This window comes from Macadamia integrifolia, chromosome 4 (assembly GCF_013358625.1).
Source record: "Macadamia integrifolia cultivar HAES 741 chromosome 4, SCU_Mint_v3, whole genome shotgun sequence".
NCBI classification, from domain to species: domain Eukaryota; kingdom Viridiplantae; phylum Streptophyta; class Magnoliopsida; order Proteales; family Proteaceae; genus Macadamia; species Macadamia integrifolia.
Window position 1 is genome coordinate 24221934 of NC_056560.1, and position 13645 is coordinate 24235578.

Below are 13645 nucleotides of genomic sequence, written 5' to 3' on the forward strand. Positions count from 1 at the left end.
TGAAGCTTAAATATTTTTTTCACCACCTCTCTTTCCAACGACTGCACATCTAATATGGCTCAACTAATAATTTGTATTAATATTTATCATAATGCCGCAAAAATAATGTCCAGATAAAGCATAAATATGGCCCTTTATTCTCGTTTTTGGATGATTATGGGGATAAATCTCTCCAGTAACACAATTCCGTTCATTTGCAATAGATGCTTTATGAATATTATACTAATGACTCCAAAAAAGAGATGGTTTTCAGATCCAAAAAAGCCAGTTCAATCAAAATCCACCAAAGATAAATAAAAGAACTTCAAAATTCCTATTCTTACCCAAGCTCAGAATGGGATGTCAAATATATACTCCCAATTGATTCGGGTACGCACACGGTACCTCAGAACACACTCAATTCAACAATGAATCAATCTCAAATCATTCCAAATGGAAACCCATCTTTCAAATCATCAGACAAAGAAAAAAAAAAACAGGTAAATTTCCTGCAGAGGCCACGCCACGACATTGAAGATTTTTTTTGGGGGGGGGGGGGGGTTGAGGGGTGTGTGTTCAAAATCAAGACACCCAACCATCAATTTTCCAGAAAAAACTGAAAGGAGAAAAGAAAAAAGTTGGAGAAAATTTAACAGCTCAGATCCATTGCAAACCTTGAATCAAAAGAAAAAAAAGGAAAAGGAGAAGAAATGGAACTTACTAGTCCAAGAAGAAGAAGAAGAAGGAGACGACGAAGCTGTGAACAGAGGTTGTCCCGACAACAACAATGGGAGACAGAGGTATAGAGTGAGCAATCGTTTGGTGTTTTGATTGTGATCTTTTCTCTCTACCTTTCTTTCTGTAAAACGTTACCTGCGTCTCTGTTTAATGTATTAGACATGGAAATCCGGACATTAATAAAAGACCTTAAATGTACGAATCACCTTAAATATATCTTTTTTCTTTTTTCGTAATTAAAAAAGGGCGTTCCAGGTTAATGATCATAGCTCACGTAGAGGCGTCAATTCCAAGCCCGCACTGGTAGGCCCGATCGAATTCGACACGTTTATTGCCCGACTTAGACCGGCTCGATTAATAAACGTGTCGGGTCTTTATAAATAGGTAGTACCCAGTGCAAGGGGTAAGCCCGATGTGCCTCCTGACTGGCCCGACCCGGCCTGTTTACAAGCCCGACTTGGACCGACAAGTTTAGCCCGACCGTTTGTATAGGTATTTTTTATTTTTTTTGGATAGAATAAGATATATATTGATATTTTTATCAATTATTGAGTGTAATTAAGTGTAACATATTTTCAAAATTGTTGATGATTTAACAAAATAAATTAAAGTATCTTAAAATATAAGAAAAGTAGAGACCGATTAAAGCCCATTTAAAGTTTTATTGGTATATTACCCCATTTAAGGTCCGATTATAGCCCGATTAGCCCAATTAGGAGAAACCCGAAACTTGATCAATCTCAACACGACAACGACCGAGACCGACTCATTCCTTAAATAGGTAGGACATGGTTCAAGGACATAGGACCACAAGACCCGACCAAGACTGACCCTGCCTGATCGATTGACACCCCTAGTCGGCATGACAAAACTCAAGTAATAATGGATGTTCCCACTTGAATTTTTTTTTTTTTTTCCTGTTAACCAAGGTGTTCGGGCTAGCTTAAGCGCACCTCAACTAATCATTGAGGAGACTAGCGCAACAACCCACCGCTATGATCTCCACTCGAACCTGGGATCGTGCACCTATCCACACAATTCCCAATTCGCCTGAACCATCTGGGCAACCCACAGATGAGTTTCCAACTCGAATTCACAATCAACCAACCTGAGCGATGATGGGGTAACAACTTCATTCCACTAAACTATCAACCCCTTGGACACATACAAATGTATATCAGTATGTTAATAGATGAGTTAGGTGCTCAAGATGTAACCTGTGAGGATTTTGATTTATCAAAAAATAAAAATTTAGGAGAATTTGTCTCGAATTTGAGATGGGTTTTGTCACTTTGGTTGTGCTTTAGAGATTAAGGTTGTGTTTGAAAGTCAAGAAAAGGAAAAAAAAAAGTGTATTTAACGAGAGAGATACATATTGTGTATTTATGATTTTTATCATATGATGTAAAAATTTGTATTTATGAAGAGAGACAATGTGTAAATATGATTTATATATATATATATATATATTTTTTTTTAATTCCAAAGGTTTATTCTTATTTTTTATGGGGCTGTCTAAAGCTTTATTCTCACCCTTCTAAGATACCCTTTTTTTTTTTTTTTAATTATTATTTTAAGATACCCACCCACACATGAGAATCCCATGTAAGACGAACCGACGATCTATATGTTCATTATTTAAAGTAAGTATGATCATATTAAATGGATTTGTTTTTTTCCCTTGGACAAAGTTTTCTATATGAGAGCTCCTTCGCTCCTCCTATGCCACACACGCAGAGGGATGCGAAATGATTATCCTACCCCTTCTAGGGGCATGCATTGTGTGTTTGGGGAATTTTTATTTTTTTAATAGAATTAAGTGAGGCATTAGTATTCTACTTGGATTCAATTAGTCTCTTACCCAATGAACCCTAAAAATCAGTCATGGAATAATTAGCTGACCTTAACTAACCAATCTTGATATGTTTTTAAGGGAAAATAATGTTCCATGGTTGTTGGCAGCACAAGGGTGCAATGAAAGGGACACTTGAACATCAACAAGGGTGGAAACATCATTTCGCCTCTTTCATGTATGGTTCAAGGGTCGTGTGACCAAAGAATATTCTCTTACCGTATGTTTTAATAGGAATTATCAATCTACTTTTGAAATAATATCCACCCATTCCACCACTTTTATTAAAAAAAAAATATCCATCACTTCTATCTATTACACCGTGGAAGGCCATCTTCTAGATATATGTACATTATTTTTTTATGAGTATCTAAATATTTAACTACAAATCTACAACTACAATAGAGGGGAGTGGGGAGGGGAGAAGGGAGTGCCTTATGGGACAAGTGAAGACAGGTCGTCTTCAAGATTACTAATATTGGTTACACCCCAGAGTTGCTTTTTATGAACCATGATAAAATTGGTCGGAGGCTCTTAAAAGGTATGGAATACCCTAATGACAATTAAGGTACGTAGGGTATCCCTTTCCATTGAAAAATGAAAATAGAATCCTTTCATTAACTACCCATCCATTTTGAGCCATCTTGGGATACCATCTCAATCAACCATGTTTTAAGTTCGAGTGCAATTGAATTTTGCAACATATTCAAATTAGGTTGGAAAAATAACTAAGAATTAATAATTTTTTTGTGTTAAAAGTAAAGTTAAAAAAAAAATAAAGGAGAAAGTTTTCCTTCACCATGGAGGAAAGTTCACCACATCAAGCTTTTAGTATTTTCCCTCGAAGTACTATTGCAATACACTCCTGTGCCTATATCTAAAGTCTCATGGTAATGGACTCCCTTTCACAATGGGATTGAGTTAAAAAACTTGGTTCAATGTTAAAAGTAAAAACATGTTTTTAATGGGAATATGAGAGATTGGGTTTGACAATTTTTATTGGATATACGTGTCCATCAATTCCCAATTAAGTTTGTTATTCTGCATTATCATTTTATGTGTGATATGTTATTCTTAGAGGTCATACCTTAAAGTGTCTACGATTAGGGACAATATTGAGCATACTCTTCAATTAGGGTTGTCACATTATATATTTCTCAAATTCTGATTTAAGAAAATAGGTGTGAGTATTCATATTGTATTCATATTCAAATTTTGATAATTACGAAAGTCTTATATGGATCACCATCAATTGTTTAAGCAACAAGATTCTCTAATAGTTGTTTTTGTCACTAGATTTGAGAGGTCCCTACAGTTGCAAAGACACTTTGTGTCTTGATGTGTGAATGTTTGATGTATATACTCGCTATATATCGTTTGGTCATATTCATAATACATATCTATAAATGGATGAAATACTTAATATATAATTCACATTTTTTTTTTGGAAACTAGAGGGGTATCCGACTTTAGGCCTACTAAATCCCCCCGGGCTCATACATGACGCCCGCGCCACGTACAAACTGGGAGCTTCTAGGTCCTAGTGAACCTCAGGCGGGTGGCCCCGGAATTATGCAGCGGCGAAGTTTTGATCACGAGACCTCACTTCCTGAGGCAGAGTCTCATGTCCCCTCCAAGCCTGTGCTAACCCCTTGGGGTTAGAATCCACTTTTTGATAAGAGAGAATATCTTAAGAGAATTTATGGAAAATAATTGAATGAAATGAAAACTCAATTGGCAAGGGAGGGTGCTCAAATCTATATGCGCCCTGAATTTAGATTTTCATGTTTTGAAAGGGTGATGGGCTTAAAAAAAATGGTGATGGGCTCATGGGCCAAGGCCCAGATGAGATGCAAACCTGGGCCCACAGCAGAGAGCCTTCGCCTCTTCGGGACGGTTTCTCGATTACTTTTCCAAACAAGCGTCTTCTGCTATTTTCCTCTTCATTCCAATTCCTGTGCTAACACTTCCTACGAATCCTTCTAATGGCGGACGAAGAAGAAAGAGCACTGGAGCAGCAGCTGGAGCTTCAATTAGAAGAACAGAGGGAGTCACTGACGGCTATAAATGATGCCCTAATATCAGATCCATCGAATGCAGAGCTTCTTGCGGTAGGTCGTCTGAAACTTCATCACTAGCCTAGGGTTTTCATCTTGAGTTACCTCATTTTTGTATCTTTCTGATGAACCCTGGAAGTCTATTTCCGCGTTATTTGTTCTATAAAAAAATCGTTATTTTTATAGTTTGAAGCTGAAATCTTCATTGACATACGAAGCTACTGCTGTTTCGCTTCATGTAATTATATTATGTGGGTTACAGCGTTCATGCTTGATTGAATCGTAGTATTTGTGTTGGATTACTCATTCCCAGAAGCTCAGAAAAACGTGAATTGGTAGTTTGGATGTCCAAGTTTTATCTTCGGGAATAGTAGTAACTTGGCAAAGGTTTTAGTCACCTACTGGGATGAATTCATGTAATGAATGAGCTAGAGAGCTAGAGTTTTCTCTGAGACCATTTACAACGGATAAGTTGGGACAACTGTATAACCCCTCTTTTTTCTGAAGAAAAAAATAGAGAGTTCAGTGAAGAGCTTGATTGGTCTCATTTGTCTTATTTGTGTGTTCCATTGTTGATGATGTTTTGATACTTATGGTTTTAATTTGGGTATGATAGAAAGTACTCTTTATTTGGTCTCATATGATTTCCTCTAGAAAATGTTGACAAGTTTATTGTTAAAAGGTTCATGAGGAGCTTGTTATGGCAATCAGGGATGCGGAAGAAGGTCTTCTAAACCTGAAACGTTCACGGTTATTGCAAGAGATTGACTCAATACAAGGATCTGAAGCGACTACTGAAGATGTTGAGGTGGAGCCCCTTGATCCAACAAATGTAGAGGCAGAACCATTGGAAGGAAACAGTTACAGTATTGGCTCAAAATGTAGATTCCGTCACTTTGATGGTCGCTGGTATAATGGCCTCATAGTGGGGTTAGAAGGCTCTAATTTGGCGAGGATTTCTTTTCTTACACCCACATCTGAAAGCATGTTGGTGCGTACAGTATTCCACTCTCCCCTCTCTCTTTTTTCTTTGAATTTGAATTGTTATGACTGTAAATATTTGCTTCTCATTAACCCCTTATTAGTCTGCACATTGAAATTCTTATATATACACTGTTACAATCTTGGCTGGCATAACAACTGTGAACTTTCTTCCTTTGAATGCTATTATAATAATATTTTTATGTTGTGACAAACACCAATCATGCTCGATACATCTTGTTAGTTCATTCTTGAACTTTCGTGGCATCATCGTTTAGAGGGTTAAAGGGACCAGGAACCTGGTATGTATCCATTTGAATAATTTTCTGTGAATTTTTCATTCTTCACATGAAATAGCAATTGCACAATTGTGTACTTAGATTCGTGGCAACTTTCCTTTTGGATCCTTTTTCCTTGTGTTGTTAGTGAGCCACATAGGTAATTAGTTTCCTACTTTCCTCACAAGATCAGATAAAAACTGAACCCCATCATGACATCTCTTTTGATGTGTATCCACAAGAAGGTGAGCAAGAGGTGCAATGGAGGAGTATCTCTTTCTATATGTCTTCTTGCTGAGCCTGGTAGCCAGAGGGATGGTAATGGCTTACTCATTTACTGTGTCTTGTGGCTATGGTTTGGTGACATTGGTCCCATTTCCATTTGCATCCTGGCCTTCCGAGGTATTACTGAAAGATGTATATGGAGGAGGAAGGGTATCTCTTTCTATATGTCTCTTGCCGGTGCTTCTCATCTGACTTGTTTTTTTTTTTCTTTTATAGTGCCTATTCCTGTCTTCTTGTTCTTGATTCAACTGGTGATGTAGTTACACACCACTAGGAGAAAAGAGGAGGTTTTTATTTATTTATATTAGGGAAAATGAATCCTGCCAGTCTGGCGTAGACACAGCTGGGTATTTTCACACCCAGCTGTGTCTCGGTGTTCCTACACCAGACTGGCAGGGTTCTGCTGCCCTTATTATTATTATTATTGTTGTTATTGTTGTTTTTTTTTATTTATTTTTTTATTTTTTATTTTTTTATTTTTTTAAGATAATGTTTGTACTAGTGATTTCAAAGTCAGTTTTAGAACTTGAGTTAAGAGTTTGTTTCAGTTTTAGAGTCCAGATAGGAGTCTTTTATCATTCTCTTTAAATTCAAACATGTAATCAACTCAAGTTGTTGTTGTTGTTGTTGCGTTTGTAGTAGTGATTTCAAAGTCAGTTTTAGAACTTGAGTTAAGAGTTTGTTTCAGTTTTAGAGTCCAGATAGGAGTCTTTTATCATTCTCTTTAAATTCAAACATGTAATCAACTCAAGATAGATCAGGATGAATGTGATTTCTGAGTTTTTAAACTGCTGTTAAGCATACGTGGTTGGTGAGTTCTGGCTTGGCTGATAATATCCTTCATCTACTTCTTCTTTTAATCCTCTGTTCTCCTCATCTGGTTTTTTTCCTGCAACTGGCCCTTGACCCATCTAAACCTTGCTTTAAATATAGTTTTCTGCCCTGGACCTTGTTAAAAGGCCTAGGTGATTCTTCCTCTCAAGTTCCACACCAGATGAGGAATGTTTGAGTGACTTATGGCTCATTCTCTTGATACTGTTTACTGCTGGCTTTTTTTTAACGTAAATAGGAAGAAGATCAGTTCTTCTTTATTAGTAATGCCTGAATTCTTATTAATTATACTAAATTCATTCCTCTTTAAAGTTCAATTTGTTATGTTCCATGCCTTTATTATTTAAATATCCTTTCTTTTATGTTATGTTTCAGTTTCGGTTTCATACACTCATTATATCAACTTCCAGAATTACCCTTTTCTTTTAGGATTAATTCTAGATTGGTCCCACATCCTGTTTACTTGCTTTTAAGGACCTGTCTTGCTTCGAATTTACAGATTTTCCATTGAACTTTTAATTCGAGTTATCTATTATTCTTGTGGGCCTATAACAATCCAATTTGAGGGTTTCCGAACCTGGCGTTGTACCAACTGGCTTCCACCTTCCGTTGGCATGTGGCTATGACCCTGCATGGAACTTACCGTCTGAACCTTTCTTGAGTAGGAGATGCCTCGCCATGAGTCCTGGAGTTCTTTTTTGTTAACTCTGTTGTATTTTGTCCCTAGGACTTGCCACTTCTACTCACTGCACTGAGTTGTTTGTTGTGGTTCTGCTTGCCGATTACATTAAACACAAGTTCCAACTCTTGTAAAGTAAGATTACCTTCTACTTCATAGCTTTGCCCTGATGTACCAAGTCTTTGTTGAATTTGTGAGGCTGCAACATTACTTCTATCACATAATTTGCTTTCTCCTGTACCTGTGTACGATTGTCCCTACTGGCCCAGGCTGGCTGAATAATGTAAGAGGGGATTTGACAACCAAACCAGCCCCAAAACTAAAGGAACTTATAAACCAAAGAACAACAAAATCCACCAAGTAAACCAACAGCAGTATACTAACAAATCTGGACAGCAGGTTCTAGAACCTTGCAATCGATCCCAACAGCTTCAGGAAAACTTCAACAGAAGATTACTAAATAGCATATGATAATCTCAAATTACTGTTAGGAGATTCAGTCCATTTAGGAACAAGGGCATCAACCAACTAGAATCGATTCCACAGAACAACATCACAGTGAACTCAGAACTTAGAATTGCAGAAATCAGTTATCACCAGTTGTAGGACTAAACAGTAGCAGAAACTAGGATATTAAATAGGCCATAGGTAGCAGTAATACCACAGCAACAGAACCACCAAACCAGAACTCAATTCTGTGCAGAAATACAATAGGCCAGAATCAGGGAAATAACCAGACCAGACAATCCCCTGGTCTGATGGGCATAAAATTTGGATCGAACCTCCTTCAGGAAGGGAATAACCTTCGACCAAAATTTGGTGGCCATCGGATGGTCAGATCTTCAAGAACAGCTAGTCTGACAGAGAACAGAGCAGAAAATTCAACCCAGAAATTCTGCAGAATGTTTAGAGCACATACCTGACTGGCTGAATGATGTAGAACAATAAGAAATCCAAAAAAATTATGAAGATCCACTCGGACTTCTCGCTGCAGAGTGTCGATTGGATCAAACACCAATCCCTAGACCTTGATCAAACACAAGGAAAACCCCAGCAGAGGCTAGCGGCGGCAGTAGCAGCTTGAAACTTTCATTAAATTCAAAATCGTGGGCCTTAGTATGATGCCCTTCTTTATTTATAATGATGGGGTATAGGGTTACAAGAATAGAAACCCAAGTTTCTAAATATTGACTAAATAAACTACCAACATGTAGTTACTAAAACTGGAGAATTGTAATCTAAGAAATTAGAAACTAACATTGACTTGAAATTAGAAACTAATTTAGGACAGAAAAATAGAAACTAATTCAAGACTAACTAACTAACTAGCTATTAACCCCATCAGCAGCCCCAAACCGTGGGCTGTCTTGGACCAGATATGGTCTACCCAGTCAGCCACTTGGGTCGACCTTCTTGTGCCTCCTGGTGTAGACCTTCAGTGCTGCATCACTAAAGGTCAGTATATCTTGCATGGTATGAATTTCCACTCACCTCTTTTGATTCTTGTGTATGATTTATAAGGCTCGACTCAGATTTTGTGTTCATTCTTATTTTGGTCATTTGATTCATGTTGCATGGGATTCCGTTTGTCCTTCTTAGATTCTATTTCCGCTTACCTGTGGAAATCCTCACAAGGTCTCATATTTTTGGAATCATTGAAGAATTCGAAAATGCTCAATTCCCATATCCGAGTGATTCTCATGTTAGATTTCAGAATCAGGTTGCTAGGATCCATCCCAACTTGATGCTTAATCACTTGATTCTGATTTTGACTCCAAATCTAGAATCAGATCCAATAAACATGACCTTGGTTTTCATTGCACTAATAAAAATGTCCAGACATGTACAGATGTTTCTTTTTTCTTTCAGGACAAAGCAAAGAGTCTGAATCGGCTGCCTTTTCTTTTTGCTTTTTTTTTGTTTTACTCAAACTGGATTACGAAGCAATATGCTATTTGAATGTTCCAATTCTTTGTTGGCATCTAATCGGTGGTCCCAGTTGTAGCTACTTATCAAGTAAAGGGGTGGAGAGGGAAGAAGGATACTGGAAGGGGCTAATGGTTGAAGAATTTTTTTGGTTAAGTGATGCATTTGTTGAACTGGATGTGCTTTCTTAACATATGCGCCATTTGAAGTTGCATAGTCTGCTTGGCATGGCTAAGCAGATTTACATGCAGTTTTCTATTAGTGAAAGTCTGCTGTCAAAAATTAGAAACCTCTATTCTTGGTCATATCAACTAACTCAAGTAACCGGACCCAAAGTGCAGATGTGCAAGTTCTTCCTACAGCAGCGGTGTCGATTTGGTACCAACTGCCGCTTATCGCATGGTATGTTGCCATTGTCTCCAGTCGGAGCTTAATACATGAGCTCTCCTATTGTATTTATATTTTTTTTCCAGTGACCCATTCCTTCTACCGCGATGCTTTATTGTGATTCTCGTTTCCTTGGATCCTTTTTCCAACTTGTATCATGAGGCCTTATCAAATCCTTCAGAGTACATAGTTGTTATGGCTCTACTTTATTCTAATGGTGCATATATATCTATATATATATATATATATATATATATATACACCAAGAATATTGCTCTTCCATCCCCCCCCCCTTTTCCCAACCAAAAAAAAACAAAGAAAAAAGGGGAGGATTTTTTCGCTAATAGGCTTTAACATTCATTTTTTGGCATTGCCAATGGTGTATTTCTTCTTCCATGATGCTCTTATGGTTTGCTTTCCAACATTATCCTTTGCTGATTATTCAGAGTACTCTGTTCCACTGGCCGATATATGCCAATTGCCAACAATATGGTTCCCCCCCCCCCCCCCTCTCTTTCCCTCCCAATGTAATAAGCCTATGGAGGTCATTCATCATTGAGATATGATGCTTAGAACTTAGAAGGCATCACCCACACTATATATTATGTTTTTAATTGGTTGATTTTCTCTGGTGCTCATCTGTTAGCTTTCACAATGACTCATTTTCCAGGAGTCGATGTTTCCCTATCTTCCCTCAAAAGGTATATCCCGACAACATGGCAAGAGTCATTAGTAGGATCCAGCGTCTGGGCAGTCTCAGAAGACAAGGCTGGGATCTGGAGGGAAGCTGAGCTTGAGTCATGGGATGACAAACTTGGAATGGGTCAGGTTGTATTTCGGGATGATGGAAGCTCTGTGATGTGTAGGTGTGATGCACTTTCGTTGTCTGAATATGCTCAAATGAGTGAAGAGGATGAAGATGATTCAGGTGCAGAACAATCTGATTCCAGTGACTATGAAGAGGAGAGCCCTCAAGGTCTAGGGTTTTTGGAAGCAACTGCACATCAGCGTGGCATCCAAACTGACACAGCCGTGTTTGCAACGTGGGAACATCATACCCGGGGCATAGCTTCCAAAATGATGGCCAACATGGGTTACCGTGATGGGATGGGTTTAGGCGTCTCTGGTCAGGGTAGGGTTGACCCAATTTCTGTGAAAGTCCTTCCGCCTAAGCAGTCTCTTGAATATGCTTTGAAGTCTTCCACAAGTGCAAACGAAGACAATAAAGAAATTCAGGGGAAAAAACGCAGCAGAGGTGGGAAAAGGAAACGTGATAAGAAGTATGCTGCAGCTGCACGGGCAGCAAGAGATGAGGTAGCATTGGAGCCAGATGTCTTTAGTTTCATCAATAACCAGCTCAGCATACAAAGTGGAGCGCAGAGCGAGTCAGCCAAGAAACAGCAAACTAAAGGTGTAGGGGAGGCAAAGAAAGAAGACAGACGGTCTTTGGTAGCTTATGACGATGAAGTGAAAGAGTTGAAGTTCCGGGTTGAGAAGCTGGAAGAAATGGTGAAACGAAACCAGAAAGAGAAGGTGGTCTATGAAGCTGCTTTGAGAAAATTGAATGTGACCCGCAATGCTTTGGCTAATGCTGAGGCAAATCAAGCAACTGCATTAAAGGCGGTTGTCAGCAAGGAGAAAGAAAAGAGATGGATGAAATTTTGAGCTAGTAACTACTCACTCTCCCTGCATCAAGTTATACATTTTTTTGTTCTTCGGATTGCATAGTTCATGTAGTGTTTTTTTTTTTTTTTTTTTCTTTCCTTATCTGTTCTCAACAGAATTTCACTATTTGGTGTACAATTGCACTTTGCAGTGATGTATACAGAACTAATAGTGGATTTCACTTCTATGTATTAAGCTAAGTTTATGCTACAAAAGAGGTCTCTGATGTTTTACTTCCAGTTTGCTTTACGAGTAACCACAACTCTATTGAGAAAAGACCCACAGCTAGAACTTGAGTCTGGGTCACCTCCTTGTACAAGTAGGGTTTCCACTCTCCAGGTACGGTGGAAGGCCGCCATATGTGTTCTTCACAAAACCGATTACCTCTTGTCACAGTTTGTTATGGTTATCATTATTTTATTTTTTTTAATAGTAAAAAAATAAGTGGGGCCGACACCCCCTTCATCTTCTTCTACGCAAATACCACCCCCATAGCCTCCTTGTACAACGAGGTACTTAAGCTTAACGGTGGCCAATGGTTCAGGATAGGGTGTCAATCCCAAGCTCACATCGGTTAGATCGATCGGGCATGATCGTTAGAGATCGACCCAGCTTGCACCAACTAGTAAATGTGTTGGGTTGAGGCCTGCCCATTTGTCAAAATCATTTCTTAGTGGTTTTAAATTTCCAAATGGTTCCAAAACCTATAACACATTTAACAACAATTATCTAGTGTAGTTGGTGAAGTTGTGATGTTCACATTCACCAGGTCACCAGGAGCTGCTGGATGGGCTTCTCTTGTGCTATTTCACTACTATTTTGTTGCAATATACATGAATAATGGTTTTGTAGGTAGTTTGTAAGAGTCAGAACCACAAGGAGTATACCAGGGATTGCAAGGAGCAAAAGAGCATGGGTGAGTGCATTTTGTACTACCAAGAGGTGGTAAAATGGCTCAAGCAAGAAAATGTGAGAAGATGACCCTAGGAGATGTTTAGTATTTTATATGATCCATATAAACTCATGCAGAATTTTGGTCACTATAAATGGCAATTTAAGGGGAGGCTTTGTAAGCTTTTGACCTCTGTAACTAAGGATGTTGAAATCCTTTTATTTCTTAATGAATATTTTATTTGATATAAAAGAAAAGGGAAAAAAAATTGGAAGGCAACGTGGCCCCTATGCCCAAACACAGAGAGGAGAGAATTGACCACCTCACCTCTCATGAAAGACGAAAATCCCACCCTTGTTGATGCTTCCACGCAATCCCATTGGTGCCCTCATTGGTATAGGGGGTCACCCTACCTTACAAGTAAGGATGTGAATTTGAAATCGAAACAGTTTATCGAAATTAATCCTAACCGTTTACACTAGAACCTTAAAATCATTTATTAAATGATTTGGTTTTGGTTTTAAAATTGAAATTTTTATTTGATTTTGATTTTAAAGTTTAAACCTTTGGTAAACCGTTTAAATAAATTGTTAAATCGATTAACATATGCGTTGTAAGTTTAAATAATTCAACGTTAAGTTTACATACATTTCAATAAAAAAAATTGAAGTTCACATAAGACAACTATTAAAAAAATATATATAACAATAAAAAAATTCAATTCAATGTTACAATTTTACATCAATTTCAATCAAAATTTTAAAGATAAAGAAGTTGTTTGGATAAAAAATAAAAAAACATAAGAAAAATGTTTATAAATAGTTTATGTTTTAATATATGAAACCGTTTATTAGATAATTCAATCATAGTTTTATCTAAAAAAATCTTGCATCGAATCGAATCTAACCATTTATACCAAAATCGAACCGATTAATGCACTTACTTACAGGAAAACCTTAGGCTATTTTTGATAGTCAACAAAAGAAAATTTTCAAAAGATTTTGAATTTAAAGATAGAGATATTTAATTTTTTGATTGAAAATTTTAGGAGAGAGATAGACACATATAAAATTATAATTGTATAATTATATATTT

At 37.6% G+C, this 13645-nt stretch overlaps 2 protein-coding genes across 6 annotated transcripts in view; one reads left to right on the forward strand and one right to left on the reverse strand.

Moving 5' to 3' along the window:
* LOC122075894 overlaps positions 1 to 896 on the reverse strand; it is a 3600-nt gene extending 2704 nt beyond the window's left edge. For 2 of the 4 annotated variants that reach the window (XM_042641109.1, XM_042641110.1), the window contains exon 1: positions 701 to 896. The gene's annotated coding sequence lies outside the window, so the exon portion shown is untranslated. Of the gene's footprint in view, positions 1 to 323; positions 518 to 700 lie in introns of those variants that run through there. The other 2 variants (XM_042641108.1, XM_042641111.1) reach the window with 2 other exon arrangements.
* A 3598-nt stretch (positions 897 to 4494) lies between these two features.
* On the forward strand, positions 4495 to 11873 carry LOC122077274 (zinc finger CCCH domain-containing protein 18). Of its 2 annotated transcripts, none has more exons than XM_042643163.1 (4): positions 4495 to 4680; positions 5309 to 5617; positions 9948 to 10008; positions 10664 to 11873. In XM_042643163.1, the coding sequence occupies exons 1-4, from the start codon at positions 4555 to 4557 to the stop codon at positions 11656 to 11658; spliced, it is 1491 nt and encodes a 496-aa protein (XP_042499097.1). In that variant the 5' UTR covers positions 4495 to 4554; the 3' UTR covers positions 11659 to 11873. The 2 variants fall into 2 exon arrangements, with proteins under 2 accessions (XP_042499097.1, XP_042499098.1); XM_042643164.1 differs by having other exon boundaries at positions 4521 to 4680; positions 5338 to 5617.
* Positions 11874 to 13645: the final 1772 nt, after the last annotated feature.